Genomic DNA, 24701 nt, shown 5'->3' with positions numbered 1-24701 from the left:
GAGCCCGCTGCTTTCACAGCTAACCGTATCAGAGAAGCAGCCCGAACATCAGTGAGCGAGTACCTCTTTAGAATTAATCCTCGGGGGGTGGAGAGAGAGAGAGCCGGGGGGAGAGGGGGGGGGGGGGTGACTGCACCAATGCATGAGGATTACTGCTTTTAGGGCTTCTGATGAAATTCAAATAACAAACGCTCGCACAAAGTGTCCTGGAAAACACTCAGCGTTTCGTAATATCCTTCTAAACATGCAAATATTTGCTGGAACACTGCACAGTGGTTCTGTGCCTCATTCAATTTCACAGTCTTTATTGATATGATAATCAAGCGGTCAGCTAATGGTAATTAAGCTACCCAATTGTTGGAGTCGTATGCAAGTTGTGGGCAAGAGCACCTTTCATCCTCTTACTTTATATTCTCTTCCCACAGAGGCTAGTCGGTCACTTCTGAGGCACTGGATTTGGTTTCCATGTAACAACCCCTCACCTGTTGGCCTAGATGCTAATTTTGCTGGTCTGGAAGCTGCCGGCAACGCGAGCACCAACATACTAAAGCGGAGAATGAGGCTTTGCCTACATTACAGCCAGACCTAAATGGAGTTTTGTGCCTTTTTGTGCATTCAGACTGTACTCTCCTTCATTTATGGATTTAGTTCAGTTTAATATTCCGCTTGGCTCGAGGATACACAGTGTTGGACAACTCATTCCAGTCTTATAAAAGAAAATAACACTGCACCGTATTGTTGCCCTCTGTCTGTGGTGGGCTCAGTGCGCTTGTCGGCGAGGGCATCCTGCCATAGTCAAATTCTTCTTTGTCTGTGTGTTATTGTCTGTGAAAGCTCCAGCCTTGTACATGGATTAAATGGAAATTGCAGTGTGTGTGTGTGTGTGTGTGTGTGTGTGTGTGTGTGTGTGTGTGTGTGTGTGTGTGTGTGTGTGTGTGTGTGTGCGCGCGCGCAGAGGATTGCTGACTAAAGCTGTAATACATAAAGAGGTTTGGGTGAGGGATGGTTTAAAGAGCACACAATTGTCGTAATGAGGACTAGAAGCAAAACTGTTCCGCCGTAAAAATGTTTTACACGTGCACGCAAGTCCACCGCAGCCTTGTAGCCAACTTCCTGCCAACCTCGGCGTCATTGGAATCGATAGCGGTGTAAAAATACCATAGTGAACAGTAAAGTAAGCAACATTATGAAACTGTATTGGTAGATTATGAGATTATGATTTCAGTGTAATCTTTTGTCCTCTCCTTTCCTGTAAAAACACTGTTTCCTCTACTTGTCTCCATGCCCAGTGCCCTTGAGTAAAAGCCGTTCTGTAAAACGACACGAGCAACGTGCCGCCCTTTTTATACAATTTCCCTAAAAAAAATCCCCACTCTACTTCTCCTGGCTCCCTCATACCTGAGGGAGAAACTTCAATATTGACCCACATCTCCTTCAGAAGAATTTGGGTGCTATTTTTGTACTGTGCTTTAAAAAAAAAAAAAAAAAAAAACGTTCCGCGATGCGTGATGGCTGGATCCACACAGTGTGTGACATTTTAACTAATGTTAGTTCGCTCAAGGCTATAGTGCTCAGCATGGGTCAAACATCTCCCTTGTCTTCCCCACCGTAATAAGGAACAACAGCAGAAATACTCTCCCTGCGCTCACCAATGTTATTTGCATGTGAATTGGCCGGGACTTTATATGGTTGCTGGAGAAAGTTCCGGCCTGCAGCTTTCCAGATCTTGAAAAATGTATATTTCTTGAATCCTAATGGAGGACAGAAGCCAGTTGCCTCCTTGGCTCTGGCCTGCCGTTTTTCAGTTGCGGCCCTCACCACTTCACGGCCATTTAGACTTAAATTTATTCAGCTCTCGTTTGGACTCGTATTTTTGTCTCTTTATTTACTTTCTTATTTTCCCTTCTCTCTGGCTTTCTCCCCTTTTTTCCATTGCCTTCTTTTATTACTGTCCATTACATGGTCATTTAATACCGCCTGCCCCTGCGCTCTTTGTCATCTTGGGTAGACGGACCCTTTGCTTTTGGCAAGGAATCAGCTGGAACCTGTTGTCCATCATATTTCATGCCACGTTGTGACCGGGATCCAGTTTTTTGCTATGAATACTCGACTATGAATACTGTGTGTCATGCCACACAGTCACAGCCAAGGCCTTAACAAATGAAATAAGGGCTGCTAATACTATGATATTACATTTTGGGACCAGTTTGGCTCATGAATGTTTGATGAGAATGTCCAATCATGCATAGACAGAAGAAAGAGATGAGGAATGGGAGAGGAGAAATTTAGAAGAGAGAAGGGCAAGAGACAAATCAGACTTGGAGAGAAAGTGAGGAGGGGGAGTGTGTGTGTGTGCGTGTGTGTGTGTGTGTGTGTGTGTGCGTGTGTGTGTGTGTGGGGGGGGGGGGGGGTAGTGATTACTTGCTGCTGAGGTAGCACTGCATTACACATGAGGATTTGGAATGGCCCAGATAAAGTAATCTATGATTAACTGGGGCGCGGCTGGCTCGCCACCCTGCCAACAGCTGTAGTCGGGGGCGAATTACAAAATTATGGGATGTCCAAACATTTTAGATGCGGCGGGAAATATATTTCCATACAAGGCAGGAGTAGGCTGGATGGGATGAGAGTTATGTATGAAGTCAAAGGTGACTGCCGGCGGCAAGGGAAGAGAGTGACAGAGGGAGCGGTGGTGCAATTAACACAACATTTTTTTTTTTTTTTGTGACCGTCGCATTTGGCAGAGAATTGTGAAAATGGTGGAAGAGTCTTGGGAGGATTTGGGAAGGGGAGCCGCGGGCTGTGGTCGCGGCTGGAGGAGTGATCGCTGCAATGATTGCTGTAACAACTGTCCGACGGGATAACAAATCAAATTATAAAGATGGACATCCCAGCATAGACCCCGCCGCCTTCTGAAATTGATTGCAAGCACCAGGAGCTGATATTGCCGGGTCTGGTCTGTCATAGTCCATCAGGCGTCATTATCACCAAGGGAGCACTAAACCTTATGCAGAGCTGAATGAGGAGGAAGACTTCATCCACACTACTGGCAGGAATTTGACAGAAAACAACAACACAGACGGAGCCGTGCGTCACATGATGTTTTTAATGTGTTCTTTGTCATTTCAAGGTTAAACGTTTATCAGTTTCTTCAGAATACCGTTAAAAATAGCAAATTATTCAGCAGCCTAAGTACTAGCTTAATTCAGTGAGTTAACATCATGTCTGAGTGTTGCAGGACTACCTTGATTGAAGTGCTCTCATGTCTCATATTGCCTCCAAGTACAGCAGCAATCATCTTTAAATCAGAATTTGTAGGACATGAATCATCAAGAGGTTATAAACCTCCCACATCTGTCCCTTCTTTTTTTTTTATCAAATATCTGAGGAGTAATAAATGCTTTCGTGCCTCTGAGGTATTGCGATTGTGTTTCAATATTCACCAGTTCTCCTAATCCAGCAGACAGCTATTTTTATTCTGCCTTGTGATTAGTCATTTAGCTGAAGCGAGCTGTCATAGGAAATCATTTTCATGTCTTTAGACAGTTCCTCACTTCATCCAAATGACGAGTGATTTTGCCTCTGGGGGGAATAGGGCCCATATTTTATTGAGAGGCAAGACAGTTCCTCAATAATGGCAGAAGTTTGATAATGCTCTGTGAAGTGAATGGACTTTGTGTTTGAGGCCACTTACAGAAAATGACTGTGGCTTCAAAGATGGCTCATTACTTTGTTCCATGAGGTGTCTGAGTCCTTAAATTCTCTAGCAGACCTCTCAGTCACGGTTGTATACTCTCGTGTTAGGAACCTAAGTTGAACTTTAAGATATTTATTGTCACATTAAATGTCACTCCATCATAAAACAAGGTTATTTTCTAAGTCGACACATCTGTTTTGAGCTTCCCTTTGAACCTTAGAGCCTTTTGAACATTCTACTTCCATCTGTCTCTCAGTGATCATACTTTGACTCATCCTTCCTGCAGTCCACCTCGTACAACAGTCTCTGCTGTCGTGGTCAAGCTCACAATGATGAACTAACTGCACCTTGCCAAGTACCTCCTGAACTGTTATCCTTGCCACGGACAGACCTCCCTAAAAGTGACTGGATTGTCCTTGAAATGTTCTCTCTGTTTTGCTGCTCTATTATACACAAGGCCTGGATGTGTGGTGATGTGCTCCTCATTTTTGATCGTGTAAAGATGCTCTATAGAACTCAAGAATTGCCTTTTTTTCATTTTTTCTTAAGAATGGATTCAACCTCTTGACTTTTCTCACATTTTTTAGTATGGAATATAACATTTATTTCATCTGCAGTCAGCCTATACCTAAAAATACGTGTTGAAAATGACTTACATTATTTGCTCAAGGTCAGTCAAATTGAATTGGTGATGTGAGTGGAAAGCAATTTTCAAGCAATGCTATTTTCAGTGAACATAATTTCAGGCAGGACCACTCGGCAGCCAATTCATTGTTGATTTCGCTGGTTGCTAAGAGTCATTCTAATCAAAGATCTTGAGCACTCTGAAGCAGATTCTTATCAACGGCTTACATGATATGACTCCATTTATTCTTTTCTGCATCCTTACATGAGAATACATGACTGATGTTGCCACCAGTGTTCTTCATGGAAGAAAGCGTACATGGATTAGGAGCTTAGCCCTTCTTTTTTACAGATACAGTCTTGCACTATAACTGAAGAGTTTGGTCTTTTTTTTTCCCATCTGACTTCAAAATATGTTGCTTTAGGACTCTCTTACATGGCTTTTTGTTCTGCCTCTAATACATGCAGCCTGGTTGTGGCTCTTGTTTCAAACATTGTTAACTCCATTAGGTCAAGGTCACTGTTGTTTTGTTGCTCAGTTTGTTGGGACAAATGCACTAGGAAAAGTCATCACAATAACTTTAGTCATGCGAAAGTCATTTTGAACCTACAGCAGTTTTAACTTTAAACTCATATATTTAAGTTGTCCATTTGTATGTGTCTATTTTGCAAAATGGAAAACACATTGTACAGTATTCCATATTATTGGAAAATGTAGATCATCTTGTCACACTTGTCCTGGTTAACAATGCAGGTACTATTTACTGTCACTTTTCCCAAAATATTCAGGGTTTAAAAAGCATTTATGCACATGCAGAATGACTCATTATTTAAAAACATGTTTTCTTCCTTAGTTTTTGCTTAAATAATTGAGACAGCACAAAGACAGATGCCCTCACCCCTCACTGCAAAGAAGGGTCAACCTCTAAGCGGTTGAATATGCTTTGGGTAATATTTAGTTGATGAGATGTAAATTAACACAAATGTACATACAAAAACATGCCGGACATTTTAAGATTTTTGACTGTTTTTAGATTAGCTCCTGTTTTTGGTTGGTTCAGTTAATGAAGAGGACAGTTGCACACATATTATGTAAAATCATGGGCAACTTCTGTTGAGAAAAATCATTTTGTTTAATACATCTTTCTCAGATCATGTTAATGAGGTGTTAAATTTTAATGACCCTCAGGCCCTGTGGGTTCACCTCGCCACCCAGAACTTCACTGAATACACAATAAATTGACTGCTTTTAATCTTCATGGACGGCTTTTCATGTTTTCTGACCTTAGTAACCTGCTGGATTTGTTGTTCACTGAGAGACATTTTGACCAATGGATCATACAAATATGAATGAATGTCTCAGAGAGACTTGGCAATATTTAAGCCTTCTGACTATTAATGACATATCCCTCGCTTATTAAATTAGACTGAACAAGAACTGCCAGTCAGCATTATGGGAAATGTTCAGACATCAGAGCTGTGTTTAATCTTTATGAGGACACCTGCTGATGTAGAAGACGCAGGCGATAATTGGAGCTACTGCTTCATATCGTTAAATTAAACAAATCCATTCAGAATTCAGTGTTTTCTCTGAAAACTGTAAGTGAATACCAGTAGAACCACTGTTACTCCAGGCATGTTTAATGTCATCCAAACATAGTTTTGCAAAACTTGGTGTAAATGCTGCTTTTGAAACTGCTGATCATCAAATTCTTCTTACATAACCTAAACTGAGTCGTCTAACTGAGTCTCCTTCAATATGCAAATCTATGCTTGTCTTTTTTCAATGGATGATTATTTCTTAAAACACAAAAAAATAACTTGTGGGGTTTCTCAACAACCTATTTTGGGACCAAGACTTTTCAGTCAACAGACGTCCCCTGGTGGAGTCAACAGTGGACAGGCTATCGCTCGCTATACACTGATGACACGTTGCTATATGTGGCTGCATTTTCTGATGACAAACGTCCAACTGATATTCATTTTAGATGTATTTCAGTGCCTGGATGCCAACAGGCATGAAACCTCTGTATTATATGGGAATGCCACCACATCTGCTTTTTTAGGATTAAATAAAAAAAAAAAAAAAAAAAAAAAAGCGAGGGTCGATTTATCTTCTTAAGCAACAGATACAGAGACAGATATACAGTTAGCAGGCTTCTCAAACAGGCTTGACTATTGCAAGAATTTCTGTTCTGGCTTAATCTTAAAAAATAAAAAGGCGCACTAATTAGGCATTTCACGCAGGTTCAAGCAGGAAGACAATTCATATTCAAATATCTCTCAGTTGATATTGAATAATTTCACTGGAATCTGTTTCTGGGCTTTTCTATGAACCAATGAGCATCTTCACAGAAGAATATTTAAACCAGATAATCTACTTTGTTTCTCACCAGCAGCACCGGCAGTTCTATGTACATGGTCCTCCTCTTAAAGGTTAATGTAAGTGACAAGGTGAAGCTAGAGTCTATTGAATAATTCATCATTCCTGCTCACTTGTGGTGTCTTTCCTAATTGAAATGAAATTGGATTGATTGGAGTAGATATAAAGAATAAAAACAAGAAGTACAATGACTTGTTAAAAGTAAGATTCAAAAGACTTAGTATAAAAAAAAAATTAAAAAAAAAACAATCATGACATTGTTAGTTGTCATTGAGTTTCAGGAGCAGCACGAATTACTGAGGCTGTGGAAACGAGGCCGGCTGGCCAGCACATTGCAGTGATCAAAGCCAAAGCTGGAATTGTTTTTTGGTCACATGCTTGCCATTTTGCCAAAATCTGTGTGTGAAAGTTTTACGACTTTGTGTAATTAACCAAATGTATACCGCAGGGTGGGAGGAGGTGGTACTGCTTTCACACGTGTAATCAGAAAACAATTCAAAGTAAAAACTAGGACAATTTATTTTCACCAGAACTGTTATTTCATTAATACATGTTTTTTTATTTATTTTTTTCCCTGGAACTGGTGAATTCATCTCTGGTGCCAAACATTGTATTCTTCACTATCCTGGAATAAAATGAGTCACACCAAACTAGCAGTGTCTCATTCACGTCTATGTAATTACAATCAGTGTAAGAGCGACTCTGAATAAGACCCACCAGCAGCCTGAGAAAAGAACTGCCTCGACAAAGCGACAACTGTGGAACAGGCAAAATTAAGCCCTCTCCATTCATACCCCCTAGTTCTTATTATGCAGAAGCTATCTCACTGAGCTTGCTTTTGTGCTGGTATAATTACTTAATCTGAGCACTCCTAGGGTGAATTACTTTGTGTGCAGCAAGCAGGCAGCATTGCTTTGATTCAAGTTCCCAAAGGGGAATTGAGGCTTGCTTTAATTTTACTGTTTTAAAGTTGCAAACATAGGAATGTCCATTGTCAAAAGGGATTCACATCGATGTGTTTTTCTGTCAAAGCAGCAGTTTTGTTTTATTTCTTATCGCCATAAATATGGACTTAAATACAGTATGTTCAATTTGGATGAAGATTTTTTTTTTTTTTATCACCCCTTTGTTTTGTTTTTTCCTTCTTTCAAGCATTTTATAGACGGTGTAGAAAATGATCCACAGTGCATTGGAGAGCGAGTAGACCCTTACTGTTGTTTGCTGTTTATAATGGGCCTGTGCTACACTTAACTAGAATGGAGGCCAATCAAGGCAGACTGATAAGGACCTAGGGATCCACTCTCGTCAATTACTGCAAAATGCCAAGTTCAACTCAGTGGGCCTTTTATGAAGTACACCAGCTGAGTAAACAAATTAATTGTACAGCCGTGGTTCCCCAAAGCAACCATGCAGCCCACGGCAATCATACATCAGACAGAGTGATAGCGACTGTCTCCCCCAGCAAGCAGAAGGGTCCTACTGTTAAAGATGGGCAACCACTTAGGACTCATTGGCTGTTGGTCTTCACACATATTCTGTCTCTCAGCTGAGCTGTGTGGTTTCTATTGGCTTTGTAAAGACAGAGATTATGTTTTGGAATTCTGGCTTTTCCAAATGCCTTGCAAGCATTATAAATTGGAGCAAATACCCAATAGCCTGTCCAACTAAAAAAAGCAATAAACAGGCAAAAATAATAATCTCCAGAGTTCTCTGTATTGATTCATATTTAGAGACAGTAATAAATATCAGGGTTATAATCAAATGGCAACCAACTGCGACATCCCCCACTGGTTTGTGAACTGAAGCTGTGAAGCCTCGAATTCGGACTTTGATTGTCGCCTTCTTGCTCATTTGGAGCCAGATGTGACCATATTTGGACAAACTGGGGAAGAGTGAGTGGGTGATCCGACTTGGTTTTATTGGGAACGCAAGGATTCGTCCACTTACAGCAGAAACCTGTCAATTAAACAGAAAAAAATTCCACTTTTTGAGGCCTGATATCTAACTAATGATGGAATTTATTTCAGATGGACCACCAGAAAACTAATGAGGAGTGATTTTATTGAATGACATCATTATGACATTATGAAAAAAAATGTTTTGCAGTTTAAGGCACTGCCACGTTGGCCTCAATTTTCAGACCTGGAAGCTGCATCCACTTTCATATACAGTCTGCGGTTGCAAAAACAGATTGATGAATTTTTGTGTATTCATGCATGCGTGTACTCTGTTATTTTTATAATAAAAAAAAAAAAAAGGAAATAAAATTGTACTGCACTACGTACTGTAAGTGTGGGTGTGACTTTTTTTATGTTCCGCCTCATGATTGGATCTTGAAGTAGTCCGATATACAGCAATCCTGAATTGGTGTTATCCTAAGCTGGTCCTTTGGTATAATCAGCTGCACCAGAGAGGAAAACAGTGTGTGTCTCCACGTTTATGTGTGTCTGTGTGAGTACGCGTGCACATTGTATCACAGGAGAAAGAAAGAGTGTGTTTGTTCCCCAGCATCTAAAAATGGAATCACGTTACTCCAGGTCAAAACTAAGTTATACATTTCTTCGGTTTTTACAGTGACGTGTCCAAATCTCTCAGGAACACGAGGTTCTTTTTGTTGATTTTGAAGTGTTTTGAACACATCAGCTCTAATTTCAGGTTTTGGGACAATATTTGTGTCTGCGTGTTGTCTGAAATGCAGTTTTTATGCTGCCAGTTTCAGGCCGTATTTATAAATAAACACTGCACTGTGCCATGAAAAAAAACGAAATGAATTCATAATTGAATTAAAGTGAAATATGCAGAATTTAGGATATCAATTAATAACTAAGAAAGATCTGTAAATAAATCAAGTGATCTTTTACTAACTTGATTTCCTCTCGTGAAATATTTTGATAAATATGTACATCATATTCCCTTTAGCATATGCTCAAAGTTGTTTTTTTTTTGGTGGGCATGGCTTTTATATTTAACATTCAGGACAAAACTGCGGGTGGAGATTCTGCCATTTATGAACACTGTGAGGGATCAAACCCAATTATTACATAATAATCTGTGCATGCAAAGAAGCAAATGGGGCATGAGGGAAAGTCTCCTGCTTTGGTTGGATTCAGTCTAAGGCTTGCTTTCTTGACGCTATTGATGTTTTTTGCATAGGTTAGAAATGTATTTGTCCCTCTATCAAATACTACATCTTCAATGTGAGTTTCAGTCTACAAAAATACAATGTGGACAATAAAAACTTTACCCCTGTGTGGAAGAGGTCTGTGCTCAGCTGGGAAAAGGTTATGTCACATCTATGCAGGATTTAGCAACATTTTAATCTGAATCTGATGACAGCTGGAGTTTTTTTTTTTTTTTTTTTCCTCTACTGCCAGTCAACATCAATTAAATCTGATGAAAACCACACCTTCACAAACCTGATGAAGCAGGTTAGCGGGAGTTCGGAGCGTTCAACGTGTGACAATCTAACCTTTGAAAGAAGAATAACACTTTCTTTCTCTTCACTTCAATAGCAATGCATTGCACCTCAGCACCTCAGTGGCTAATATTAGAAAACTTCGGGTTGATGTTGCTATGTAACTGGTTTGATATTTACTTCTGCTGCTGTAACACTTTAGTTTTTACAATTATCTTATAATAGTCACTGTTTAGCTAAAGTTACCTTTCTATAAGTTGTATAAGTAATAACTGAGGATGCTTTTCCTGGATTTTTTTGTTTAAATTGTTGCTTAGTTTGTCATGAATATTTAATGTGATAACACAGAGACAATCCTTAAGACTTCAAGTGTCCTGGCACTGAGAGTAGATTGACTTTTTTATTTTTTTTTTATTTTTTTTTTTATTGAAGTCATTCTAAAATGTTTGATTTCAAGATTTGGCTTTGCGGAATTTTTTTGTTCTGGTCCCAGAACTACATTTTGACTTTTATTTGTCGATGTAAATCCCTCAATCATTACCATACAGATAGTTCGTCCATGGTAGCCTATTTTTGTACTGGCAAATACAAAACAATATCGTGCTCGTGCCTTCGAAAATGATTTCTTCAAAAGAGTCGAAAGAATTTCAACACACATTTAGATGTTTTCTAATCATGCATCTCATCAAAGTACTGAGAGTAGCAGGTTCTTTAATGCTGCAGGCGCATGTCTGAATGTCCTCTGAGTCCACAAAACGTAAGCGTCACAAATCCATGCATTCAATCAAAAGAAGAGTAATTGGAGACGCCACTGACCTAAATGAAACCTCAATGTGCTAAAACTCATAATAATGCACAATCAGCTATCATAAACACATTTATGAGCAAAATTCATGAAATACTGAGATTTGAATGAGATGTATTCCAAAAATATAATTGCAAAAAGTTTTTAGTTTCATATTTTATTATATTTCATATAAAAGTATATTCCCTATTGCTTGTTTACTTAATTAATCAGTGTAAAAATCAGAATCATTGACAATATATAAGTGCTTTCTCATAATAAACTACATGAAAGAGCCCAGGGGCCAATCCATATTTTGATCAGTGGAAAAGCATACACACAGTTGATTTGAATGTGTTTATTTGCTTCGCTGTTTGGAAATTTTGCCGAGGTGGTGTTTAGTGTAGTTACAGTAATAATATGGTTGGATCGTAGGATGGTAGTTGTGTTTGTTTTGGTACAGCAGGAATTTTTGTGTCTCGTGAATTTGATGTCAGGTTGATCTCTCCTGGTCTGTTATTGAGTGGTCACTGAGGTCGACCTCTCTGGACGGGGTTTGCGTTTTGCCGTGTTTCTGCAGTTACTGTAATGTATTTCTCTGCTCGCTGTCTGTTGTCAGATCTTCCGGAGGTGTTGGCTCGTGTTCAAGAAGGCCTCCAGCAAAGGACCCAGACGGCTAGAGAAGTACCCAGATGAGAAGGCAGCCTACTTCAGGAGCTTCCACAAGGTAAACAAATGACTGAGACACATCATTAACTTCATTCTTCTTTTATTCAATCCATTGTTTTATCTCCTTTGGAAGATGAGACGATTAGTCAATTATGTGATTCATGATGAACTGTAAATCAACCGGTAATTATTTTGATAATCAGTCTGAGATAAGTGTTTTCATCATTGATTAATCTGCTAATTATTTTCAGGATTAATTTAGTATATAATATATGTCTGACATATTTTCCCAAGTTAGTTGGACCAGCCACCCAAATTTCCAATTTACTAAAAGGAAGCAAAAGTGGAAAAAAAAAAAAGTATTATATTTATAAATATAAATAATTCACATTTCAAACGCTGAAGTCTATGTTTAGCATATCCACTGCTAAAAATGTGTTAAACAAATAATCCACCTGTGAGGATTTTTTGCTTTTCTTTGTCATCTATGATTACAAACAGTATATCTGTGAGTTTAGGACTGTTGGCAAAACTCAAAAACGATTTTCATTATGTCTCCCGTGGCTTTGGGAAGCTGTAATGGGCGTTTTTGAAATCATTTTTTGACATATTGTGGACCGAACAACTGACCGATAAAGTAGTTAGTAGATGAATCACAAACATTTGCAAAAGGGTTCTGAACAAATAGCTTACCAGGTAGTGGTAACTGGGAACAGATTCTCTAAAATATAAGTTTTAACAGTGCTTTACAACAAAAGCAAATAACACAAAGTATATGAAGATTGTCTGACGCTATATGTATTTTTTTAATCAATATTTATTTTTTGTGTTCTGCACCATGCTTCAGCGAGCCAAGTCAAATGAGCATTTGTTTTAAAGCAGTGAGATTTAAGGATGCCGATGTCAGTCAGTTCATTGTTCGATCAAGCTAATGCAGCACGTATGACCACATCTCCGTGAAATTAAGAATCAATATTCATAATCTTGTGGTATGATTCTTAATGATTTGGATAACACTTTTACCTTTTGTCTAACGCTGTCATCAGACAGCCGTTTCCATTTGACAGCACTGAAGCACTGAACTACGATAACCAATATGATGAACTGTATCCTGAGGATATTCGTAGTCCTCAGAAGACCACGAAGCTTAAAGTTTGTTTACTCTCCGTCTTCTTGAACTCCAAAAGGAGATTAAACCTAGTGTCACTCCTCAGGGTGCAGCCTCTGGCCGAGCCTAAATGCTACTGACATCGACATGCAGAGCACAATTACCCGACAACAGCCAAGAGTTTCATCCTGCAGTTTGGCCAACTGCTGGAATTAATTAACTTCGGCTGATAAAATCTGACGCCATTGGTTGGCCCTGAAATGATAAGACAGGAAGTGTATGTTGGCTGAGGATGTGTTCTCTTTAAAGTACCTTTTTGAAACAAGTGTTCTGTTATAAGTGTGATATGAGCTGATTTGAAAGAAAAAAAGGTTCTCAAGGATTTGTTAAAATGTACTTCTTATTGTTTGAGATTCTGTAACTCATGGTGTTTTCTACACATTGCATTAAAGGAGAAAAGGTATTAAACTTATGGAATAAATGATATCATTGAGCACGAAGCTGTTTTTAACACAAGATAAGAACCTTGTTTTCATCTTCATATAAAAAGTTCTGTCCATCGGCCACAGATGACAGAGTTAAGGATCTATTAAGGCACATTTTGCAACTTTATCTTGTACTATAGGACCTTTTTCCTCCCTTTTGAAAGTAATAATCCAGAGTATAATGTCTCTATCCCTGCCTCTTAAATCCTTTGAAATACTCCAATTATAGCTCATTACCATGGTGAGTGGAGATGATGTTAAAGGAGTAGCACCGTGAACAATGTTTTATCATAATGAGAGGAGATAACAGCAGATAACAGGGGACTGTGACATCAGGTTTCTTATGTGCCTGTGGTTTGAGAGACGACTTACTCTTTCTACTATCTTGTAGATTGGGGAGTTTTCATTTCTGCTGGAAATGAAGCACCCCCCCCCCCCCCTCAGTTTCCCAGAATGCTTGTAAGCACGAGCTAGCTGGTGTTTTGATCCAGTTTGTCTGCACGCCGTGCTGCTACACTATGAGCCATGTATTGTGAATGAAGCGTCTCTCTGCCTACTACATCATGCTGTCACACGGGGCGTCCTGTGTTGCTGTAACCCCCCCCTCCCAGAGGCATCTCATACACCCAGCGCTGGAGTGAGCGATGAGTGCGCACATGCACCAGTGCACCTGGTAATGCATCGCCACAAAGATCAAGAAAGGTCCCGTCTGAGGGCTTCATTCAACGCTACGGTGCTTTGGGAGAGGGAAATAGGCTGCACTGGTGGCTGATTTACACAATCAACACAAAGAGGATTGGCTTTTTTTTTTTTTCCCCTCCCTCACTTTTTACTTTTTTCTTCCTCTCTCCATTTCCTTCTCCTCTCTCCCACTTTTTTCTCTCTCTCTCTCTCTCTCTCTCTCCTTGTGCAGCTTTCTATGTCTGAGGAGCACTGGGCCACACGGTAGAACAGTCCCTGAATATTTTTAGCAATTTCTTTTAACTCTCTGTAAAGTTGTTTTTCTGGGTGCTACACTTCCCGAGCTCTCCCGAGCTCCCGACAGAGACATCTAATATCAAAAGATGGAGCTGTATTTAAATGCCTAGAAACAATTTGTAGACGAGGTAGAAATAAATCAGTTAAGTAAGGGGGGGCCGGTCAGTTTGTTATCACACTGGCACAGTTGGTTGATCAAGCACTTTGGTCAAGATTGAAATATCTCAACAGCTATTGGATTGATTCCTTTTTAAATTCTGTCCAGAAATTCATGGTCTATAAGGATGAGGCTAACTCATGGTGAAAAGTTGGTGACCCTATCAGTTTTCTTCTCACCCCCCAGGAGGTTGGCACTGTTTGTTCGGGTTTGCCAGAAGGAGCAGAGCCCAAAGGTACCACACTGAGGCAGCAAGTCAAGGCTAAACGAGGTTTTTCTTGTAAAAAGGTTGATTTACCAGAAATACAGCAGGCCAACAAATGCATGGGATGCAGGCTAAAGCGCCACCCTAAAGCACAAACAGAAAAACTCAACCGAACTCATGCAGACTCAGGTCCTTGCAAACACTACTCATGGACACTGAAGGTGGATGATTTCCAAACATTCAGTCCAAACATTGTGAAACTTTTGGCCTCTAGTGGCATTTCTCAAAAGGAATTAGATAAAATTCTGTGAAATTTGGCACACAAACCTGTGTCATGATGCAAAATACTTCAGTTTGTCCAATACATGCAAAATACACTGCATATATACGACATTCTCATCAATCTCAACTGCTCTATGTATTTAGTGCTAATTAGCAAATGGTAACATGCTAACAGGCTGAACTAAGACAGTGAACATTATACCCGCCTAACATCAGCATGTTAGCGTTGTCATGGTGGGATATTAGTATGCAGCCTCACTGAGCTGGTTGGAGACTCTTCGTTTTCTTACACGCTGAATAAAGGAAAATAAAGATGAGGAGGTAAGAATAGGAGAGGAAATGAGGAATATGTCTCATCACAAATGATTCACTTTGCTCGGACTCGAGCGCCTCAGGCCGGGAATGCACCCAAATCTCTCCCTCACGCGCACACACACACACACACACACACACACACACACACACACACGCACACACGCACACACACACACACACACACACACACACACACACGCGCACACACACACACACGCACGCACACACACACGCACACACACACGCGCACACACACACACACGCACGCACACACACACGCACACACACACACACAAAGACCAAAACAGGCACATTTACGCACTAAGCATAAACAAAGAAAAGGATGCGAGGCTGGTGGAATTCATGGCTCAGACATTCTCACTGTTGATGCTGACTTTGTGTCAGTTGTATGTATGAATTGCTTGCCTGAGGACAAATACATACTGCATATCATATTAAATATTTAGATTCTTTGAGAGGGGATAAGAAATAACAAATGAAACATATCTGCTATCTTCCAGTATTGTAGCCTGTGCTCCATTCTTTCATCTGGCATTGTTGTTGAAACGCTTATGAAAAACCCTCTGTTGAGCTCGAATGTTGAGCAGAGGCGATCTGACGGTAGAGGGGAAATTCATTACATGTGATGTTATCGAACAACGAAATCTGTAGTCCACATATGCTGCGCGTGTCATAAGGTCTGGTCTTTTAACCTTTAACAGTCAGGCTTTACGATACGGGCAGAGAGCCCAGCTAATTCATTCCCAACAGCCTGGCAAAGGGCCCACGGTTAGCACACAATGGCCTACAATAATGTAATGGGCCTTATCTACTAGGCAGAGTGAACGGAGGGAAGGCTGTTGAGCAAAATGGCCTGTAAATGCGGGTGATATTCAATTAAACGTAATCTTCTCTTCTTTTTTTTCCCCCACTGACGATCAATCTGCTGGTAAAGTGATTTAGATACTTATGATCGCACTGCTCTCTATTGACTAGAAGAGCTGTTTCAATGAGATGCACTTGAACAATGAATGTGCAGCGTATGCAGTATGAGCAGCAGGTCACATTTATAAAAAAGGCTGCTTTTAAAATAACATGTGTATTACACACACTGCAGCCACATCATATTGTTGATGATTTCTTACTGTTTGAAGATGCTTTTTGTAATCAGCAGAATAACTACTGCTATTTATTTTTTTCCCCCCCTGAAGATCACACCCCAAATTCTGTTTTACTCGACTCTTTATATGCTAAGCCTCCAACAACTTTTGCACTTTCAGCAAAGCCGTGCAAGATGGCAATTAAGCCTCGCTGCTGCTGTTGCAGCTAGAGGCTGTGTTCACTCAAGGTAATGTGCTTCTGCCACTCTCGCCTTCCTCTTTAGATCACTGAGCTCCATAACATCAAGAACATTACCCGGATGCCACGGGAGACAAAAAAGCATGCCGTGGCCATCATCTTCTGTGACGACACGTCCAAGACATTCGCCTGTGAATCAGGTATGTGCCTTCTCCTCCATGCAAAGTTAAGATTAGTCTTTTTCGGTCCCAGCACGGCAAGGGAGGGAGTATGTTTTTTTCTTCAAAAGACAACTCATAAAATGATAATACATATATATATATATATATATATATATATATATATATATATATATACACAACACTAATGTTTTCGCTCCCATCTTGTATGCACACAAAATGTTTATTTCTCAAATTCTTTTTACAGATTAGTTAAAATTCAGATAGTGAACACTTAACTTTTTTGCCAAGACAATCCATCCACTTGACAGGTGTGGCATATCACATGATGACCAAATATAAACTACAATTTTTTTTTTTTTTTTATTGTGACTGGTGCAAGGCACACACTACACTGTGAAATAATAATAGTGTCTAATCAGCATCTTGATGCGCCACACCTGTCGGGTTGATGGATTATCTTGGCCAAGGTGAAGGCTCAGTAACACAGATTTGAACAAATTTGTGAAAAAAAAACAATTTGAGAGAAATAAACATTTTGTGAGCAAAAAATAAGTCTTAGATCTTTTACGTCAACTCGTGAAAATTGGGAGTCTTGAGTTTATATTTTTGTCGAGCTTATGTTCGTAAGTGTTGGACGAAGACTTAAGGTTTTTGAAAAGTTTGAACAGAGGTGGAGGTAGAACAACAAGTGAGAGGCTGAAGGAGAAAGAGAAATAGAAAGAATGAAATGAGGGCAGCGGCGGAGGATTGGACTTTAGCCAAGTGATGCTCATTTGCCGCTATATTAAGAAGTGGGAGGATCTGTTCCGAAATATTGATTTTCATAGTGCAGGTCTGAAAACCGATATTGGGCATAATTTGCGGTTTGTTTCAAACCAATTATGAACTGTAACAATAGAGATTGGCTTCTGATACGTGGAGAGGAAGCCGAGGAGGCACGCGATCTGCACGTGGCTGGTTGAGACGCAACTGTCTTTAAGTGCAAAGCTGGACATGGAGAAAAGGCGAGGGCACGATAAGGTGAATGCACCTTAATGCACTGCTGTTATCAGATAATAACCAATGTATCAGTCTTAACTCCAGCCTTGCAGGTGTGCATGTGTGTGCGCATGAGATTTAGAGAGGGTAGATTATTGAACTTCGAGCGGTGAACTCTCTCTTGTCTTGACTCCCTTTCCCATGAGCTTTCTTCCTCTGCGTTGGCTCGTTGCCCTCACACCACCATATGGATGTCTTTATCACCCTGTGTCCACTGACCTCCTGCAGTCCTTCACTTCCTGGAACACCTTCAGTTGTTCACCCTTCACTCCACAGTACCTCATGTGAGCTTTTACATGATGACCATATCCACTATGAAGAAATACACACGATTAATCATTTAAATTACCTGTAAAAAGGTAAACATGAATGCTTTAAAGCTAACCTATACCACATTCTAATTTGACACGCTGCGACTTTTCACTACAGTGCAATGTTAGGGCAAACCGCAAGCGTCTTATGAAGACATTTTGGCTGTACAATTACGCCCAATAAAATCAGAAGTGTTGACTGTTGTTTTGAAAGAAAATAAATGTAATTAGGCCTCATGAAGATGTCCTGATATTTCACTTTTTAGAAAAAAATCTTTATGATTCCTCCACCCAAGCAGTGTTATGTGTTTAGTTTGCTGTCAATGAACCAAGGAATGGAACAAAAGGATAAAATAATAATAAAATGTCTTTTTGACAGCTTTGGGTGCATCTGATAAATGTGCTTGTGAAGAGAGATGAGAGTGACCTGGAGATTGGTGAGAGATATGAATACTATCCAGTGCGTCAATTCCTTAAATGTCACAGCTGAATTGGGTCTGAAAAAATTTAAATAGAACTGAATACACAACCCCATTTCCAAAAAGGTTAGGACACTGTGTAAAATGTAAATTCAAGAGAATGTGATGATTTGTAGATCGGGTTATACCGTACTTAATTTAAAATTGAGCAAAGACAAATATATGCTTACTTTGAATTTGATACCAGCAACACATTTCAAAAAAGTTGGGACAGGGTCAACAAAAGACTGGAAACGTTGTGTAATTCTGAAAAAAAAAAAAACACCTGGTGTAACATCTCACAACTGAAAAGGTTAACTGATCAGTACAATGATTGAGTATAAAAAAAAAAGAAGCATTTTAGAGAGGTAGCGTCTCAGCAGTGAAGATGGGAATGGGTTCACTGCTGTAAAAGACCTCAGGGGCAAATAGTGCAATAATTTGAGAGTAATGTTCCTTCACGTAAAATTGCAAAGAATTTGGGGGTCGGTCACGATCAATGATACATAAACTCATTAAAACATTCAGAGAATCCGGAGAAATCTCTGTACGCAAGGGACAAAGCTGAGAACCAATATCGGATGGCCGTGATTGTCGGGCCCTCGTGCAGTACTGCATTAAAAACAGATGCGATTCTGTCGTGGAAATCATCGCTCGAGCTTAACGACATTTCAAAATGAGCATACATTTTCAAAAAGCAATACAATTTCTCAGCTCCAACATTTGATATGTTGTCTTCGGGTCTATTTTCAATAAAATATAGGTTTAAATGATTTGCAAAACATCACATTCTCTCTTCATTTACATTTTACCCAGTCGAAAGAGGGTGGTACATATTGTATTTGTTTGTAGAATGACACTCGCTGCTGCCCTGACTGTTCAATTCAGTTGTCACATATACTCACTCCAGTCACTCCAGCGAGCTAGGACTCTTTGCGAACCCAAAACCCCACTCCATATTTTTTCCATCACACACCTTCACGCACACACACGCACACGCACACGCACACGCACACACACACACACACACACACACACGCAGTGTTACCATGCTGCCTCTTTGGTGATGAGGTGTTTGTTTAGCCGATTTTCCACTCAGTGGCCTTAAAAAAGTGTGGGAGTTTAGAGGCACTTGAAGGCCATAGTAACTCTGAATGAGAAAAGCTGCATTTGGGGAAGTATGAGGAAAGGAGCTAAAGTGCAAAGCAGCTGCTGCCTATGAATTTGCGTTGGCTTTCTCTTATGTGTGAAAGAAGTGCTTCAGGCAGCAGCAGACCTTTCCTTCACCCCGCAAAGTAGAATAGATCTGTCCCTTCTACACTTTTTGCTAAGAGTGCATCTGACAAACACATCTTGCAGCCTATCTATGCCACCAATTACACAAGATAGATTATGTAAGTATATAAGACAAAGTGTATGAGCTATCCATGCACACAGACAATATTACTCAAGCCCGTGATGATTTTTGATGAGCAGACACAGAGACATGCTGACATTCCCACACTTCCACATGTATTCCTGTACACATGAATGGCCACAGTTACATATCCCAGAATTCCCCAGGGCCAGGGAGCTTCACAAAGATAAACAACTCTGGCGTCTCCCTCATTTCGCACTTCAGTGACTTTGACCAAAAGCTCACATAAGACAATTGGAAATCCTCTGCATTGTAAACACAATTTTTTTTTCTGACTTAACAGGAAGAAAAAAAAATTGTATTTACAAACAACAGACGACCACACAGACTTCTAGATTTGATTCATGAAATGATTTGTCCCCCCTTAACCTCTAATTAAAAAAAAAAATCTGTCTTACAATGAATGCTCTCCCTTTTTTTAAGTGCCAGCTGTTATGCATAAAGCAGACATAACTTCCCACTCCGGGATCAGTTCCTAAGACCAAGGCTGTCGCTTTGAAAGGAGTCATCGTCATAACTGTCCTGATTTAGTCCAGAATTTCTCAAAATTACTGTTACAACAAATCCTTCAAGGAGTACTTATCTACTCTGTTGCTGATAGTTCAGAGAGACAATTGATACCACTGTGACACCATTAAACAGCTGGTAGGTGGGTTTTGTTTGAGCGCTCTTTTTCTTTTTAAGCAGCCCTCAAAAATCAGAAATTCTGTCCGTTTAAGCTGAAAAAGAATATTTCAGCATTGTAGGAAACGTCCACATTTTCTTGCCAAGAGTTAGATGTGAGGATCGATACTGCTGTCTTGCCTATTTACTCAATGCGATGTGGTAGCCAGTAGACTGTTAGCCGAGCTTAGCATAAAGACTGAAAACAGGGGGAAACATCTATCCTGGCTCTGTCTGAATGTAAAAAAAAAAAGAAATCTACCCACCAGCAGCTCAATTAGGCAAATGAGATAAAAGTGTTCAATATTCTTCCTTTGGGTTATCAGTTTCCAGTCTTTTGATCTGAACTAACTTAACTGGCTGCTGGCTGTAGTTTCCTATTTAACATGATAGTCGTACTGATCTTCACATCCAACTCGCAGCAAGAAAGGGAAAAAAGCATATTTGTAACCACTTGTTTAGGTGAAATATCCATTATTTAGTTTCCCGTATTCATTTCCTTTCCAGTTAACAAGCTAAAATAATTTCTTCAATTTGGAAAATAGCTTATTGATTGTCTGAATAGTGCAGACAATACAGTGACTCTGGCCGTACTTATATTGTGCAGCCTTTGAACTGAGTATTGGTAAAGTAGGGAGGAGAAACCCGGCCTTCATCTGTCGTTCACCGTTGCTGAACCCACCGCCTCTTTTAATCTGCACCGAATCGATCAGATTGATTTTTCTTACACTCTCCCCCAGGTTAATGTTTGCTGTAATCATATTCTGTACATGATATATTTTATTCTGAAATTCCTTAGGGGGGGATTTATGTGCATATGTACTAACACACTAACGGCAACAGAGTTGTGGTTGTATTATCTGGACAGCATCTTTTATGATGTATGCAGTGGTGGATTTTGGAGGAGGTGTGTGTGTGTGTGTGTGTGTGTGTGTGTGTGTGTGTGTGTGTGTGTGTGTGTGTGTTTGATGTTGGACATGCCTTAACGCTGTGCCACTGTGTGCAGAGCTGGATGCAGAGGAATGGTGTAAGCTGCTGTGCGTGGAGTGCCTGGGCAGCCGTCTCAACGACATCAGCCTGGGAGAGCCAGACCTGTTAGCAGCGGGGGTGCAGCGGGAGCAGAACGGTGAGTGCCCAATTAGTCCCTGCTAACACAGACAGCCATTCAGGGTCAATCTCTCTCACTCCGCCCGCCACCAAGCAGTAAGCTATTGCAGTCCGGCCCTCTATGTGTTAAAGCAACTGAGATCTCAGAGGGTTAGGGGAGTGGAACAGCCACTGTCCAATTAGGCCTGGCTAATAAGGGCCCATTTTTTTTTTTTGTCAATACGTGGTTCGAAGTCCCCCGTTACAGTCTTTAGTTACACTAGCTCAACTTCAGAAGTATGTTTGGATGTGTGTGTTGAATGAAACCTCTGTGTGTGTGTGTGTGTGTGTGTGTGTGTGTGTGTGTGTGTGTGTGTGTGTGTGTGTGTGTGTGTGTGTGTGTGTGTGTGTGTGTGTGTGTGTGTGTGTGTGTACAGGTCACAGGCTGTGGCCGGGGCTCTGTTCCAGGCCTAATGAGAAGTGCTGTGCATCACTGGCTTCCCTCATAATGAAGCTTGTCATAGAGATGGATGAGATTATGGCTCCTAAAGCCGTGTGAAATAAATGTGCCTCCCTATATATTCCACTCACAGGAAATGGAAAAGAGAGGAGACAACGTCGCTCTGCTATCACAGCAGAGCTCATTCTCTGTAATTTGTAAACTCACGGAGGAAATCGAAAAGGCAACAGGCAAAAAAAGAAACAGTTTAAAGTTGTAAAAGGGCGAGTAATTGAAAAGAATCTGCCATCATTTCAACCCATTTCATTTCACTGCAGCCGTAAAGTGAAAATGCACCCCTCAACGTAACTCATTTATTTAAGATATCAATTCACAAGTTTTTGACGGAGCTGCGGTGAACCAATTGAACTGTAACAACACAATACCTTCTGTTGTGGCTGAAATCCTGCTGTTTGGCATTCATACAAAGGTTTCAGCCGTGTGTTATGGAGACAAGCTGAACTCGTACCTCTCTGCTGCCACTTTCAGTGAATGAAACAAAAGGCAATTTCAATTAGTAGCCCTCCCCAAACAGCAGGGGCCGATAATTAGATCAGAGTTCATTTTCACTGTCCCTAAAAATATGCCACACCGTGACATTGCCATTTTCTATCCACTGCAGACGCGAGGCTTATTTTGAATCATTAAGCGTAATTAGTGAGAACTAATTTAGATCCGGGAGAACTCTCTCTCTCTCCCTGCCTCTCATGCTCGCTCTGTCTGCCTCAGAGAGATAGTCTAATGTGAATGAGCAGATTTGGGTCCTTGATCCCAGTCCACCTGATTAAATGGTTAAATAGACTTGCTGTAGTTGAAGTCAGGTGAAGTATTCTATTTTGGATGGAAACCACAACGTAAAACTGAGACATGGGTTGTAGCAACCTCAGTTTTACGTTGTGGCTGTATCACTGGTTGGACATACAAAAAAAAAACATCCAAACACTGTTGTTTGTTTCTTTGTCCGTTTGTTTAATTCATTGCACTGTTGTTTAGTTTAGTTTAGTTAAATTTAATATTACTCTATTCTTATTTGTATATAATGTGCATTTTTAAATAAAATTTATATTTTTTACTACCTCTTATTTTTTATTTGTAAATTGTATTGCTTTGCCCTGTACATGCTGCTGTAGCGTAACAAATTCACTTTGATGGATTAATAAAGTATCTATCTATCTATCTATCTATCGATCGATCTATCTATCTATCTATCTATCTATCTATCGATCTATCTATCTATCTATCTATCTATCTATCTATCTATCTATCTATCTATCGATCTATCGATCTATCGATCAAACTCTTTTCATTTGTCTCTGCATTCACAGTCTTTCCATTTTTATATAAACATAAAAAATTGCAATGTGAAACCAAAACTAACCAGATCCGATGTACACGATGTGACAACAACGCAAACCTCGGTCTGGACCTTCGGGTGTATAAACGCCCTGAGTTTCACTGGAGAAAGAGAGGAGCTAAATGTACAACACAAGAGGCCGAAGGCTCGAGCAATCCAAAGCTTTGCTTTAAAAGCCAGCGGTGTAACAGGTGGTTCAGCACAGACAAGAGGAGATGAGCACTGTTACACAAGGAAGCAGCTATAACACAGGGAGCTGGCTGGGACATCTACAAAGGCCAAGTCAAAGAACACAAAAGTACGAACAGGAATGGAGCCAAACTGACACAAAGACAGGGGAACACACACAGGAGAGGAGGATAATCAGGGACAGATGAAACGAATCAGTGCATGGGGAACTAAACACACGAGCGGGGAAACACACAAGGACAGGAAGTGATGTAACCAGGAACAACAAACCGTGTGAGAATTACAAAATGCAACCGGAGACACGGGAGAAAAGGGAAACATCAGAAACACAAGGAGTCATGACATGGACCGTGACACACATAGCACACAGGGAAGAATAATCCATGACTGGATAAGAATGCTTTAAAGATTCAAACAAAGCTACACACCAGAGTATTCACTTCATATGACTTACTAATTGTCCACCTTTTTTACTTTTCTACAAATACGACAGAAAGGTTTCAAGCACACTTTGTGAAGCTGCTGTGAATTATACTTTTAGTTGCCATTGTGGTTTCAACGGAATGTAACAACATCAGAGAAATTACTGCTCCAAGTTTTCTAACTATCTGCGCAGCTAAATACCACCAGAGGTCAGTGAGATTATGTTTTCTTTTCTCATGAATTACATGAACCACCTCTTCGACGCCGGCTGGCCAACGGAGTGTGTGCTCAGTTAAGCAGCGTTGTTCACTGTGAGATCCCACTGACCGGTGAGTGCACTTGTGAATTCTTTCAGAGCGCTTCAACGTGTACCTAATGCCCACGCCCAACCTGGACATCTACGGGGAGTGCACCATGCAGATCACCCACGAAAACATCTACCTGTGGGACATCCACAACGCTCGCCTCAAACTCGTCATGTGGCCTCTCAGCTCCCTGCGCAGATACGGCCGAGACTCCACCTGGTTCACTTTCGAGTCCGGAAGGTGTGTGTGGGCGCGCACGCGGGTGTAGTCTGCTCGTGTTGTTCTTGTGTGTGTATGTGTGTGTGTGTGTGTGTGTGTGTGTGTGTGTTTGTGCGGTTGAAATGTTAGCAGTGGGAGGGAGAAACTTAGTTTTGG

The 24701-nt window shown here is 40.4% G+C and overlaps 1 protein-coding gene across 2 annotated transcripts in view; it reads left to right on the top strand.

Annotated features, from left to right (window-relative positions):
• The window catches only part of dok6 (docking protein 6), a 46348-nt gene that overhangs the window by 11624 nt on the left and 10023 nt on the right, over positions 1 to 24701 (top strand). For both annotated transcript variants that reach the window (XM_069151629.1, XM_069151630.1), the window contains exons 2-5: positions 11523 to 11630; positions 16487 to 16601; positions 21477 to 21596; positions 24377 to 24566. In XM_069151629.1, the coding sequence (XP_069007730.1) occupies positions 11523 to 11630; positions 16487 to 16601; positions 21477 to 21596; positions 24377 to 24566 (533 nt within the window). The remainder of the gene's footprint in view (positions 1 to 11522; positions 11631 to 16486; positions 16602 to 21476; positions 21597 to 24376; positions 24567 to 24701) is intronic.

This window comes from Embiotoca jacksoni, unplaced genomic scaffold (genome assembly GCF_022577435.1).
Source record: "Embiotoca jacksoni isolate LCO1_2020_lvr unplaced genomic scaffold, fEmbJac1.0.p SCAF_17, whole genome shotgun sequence".
Taxonomy (NCBI): Eukaryota; Metazoa; Chordata; class Actinopteri; family Embiotocidae; genus Embiotoca; species Embiotoca jacksoni.
This window is presented reverse-complemented; position numbering and strand designations above follow the sequence as displayed.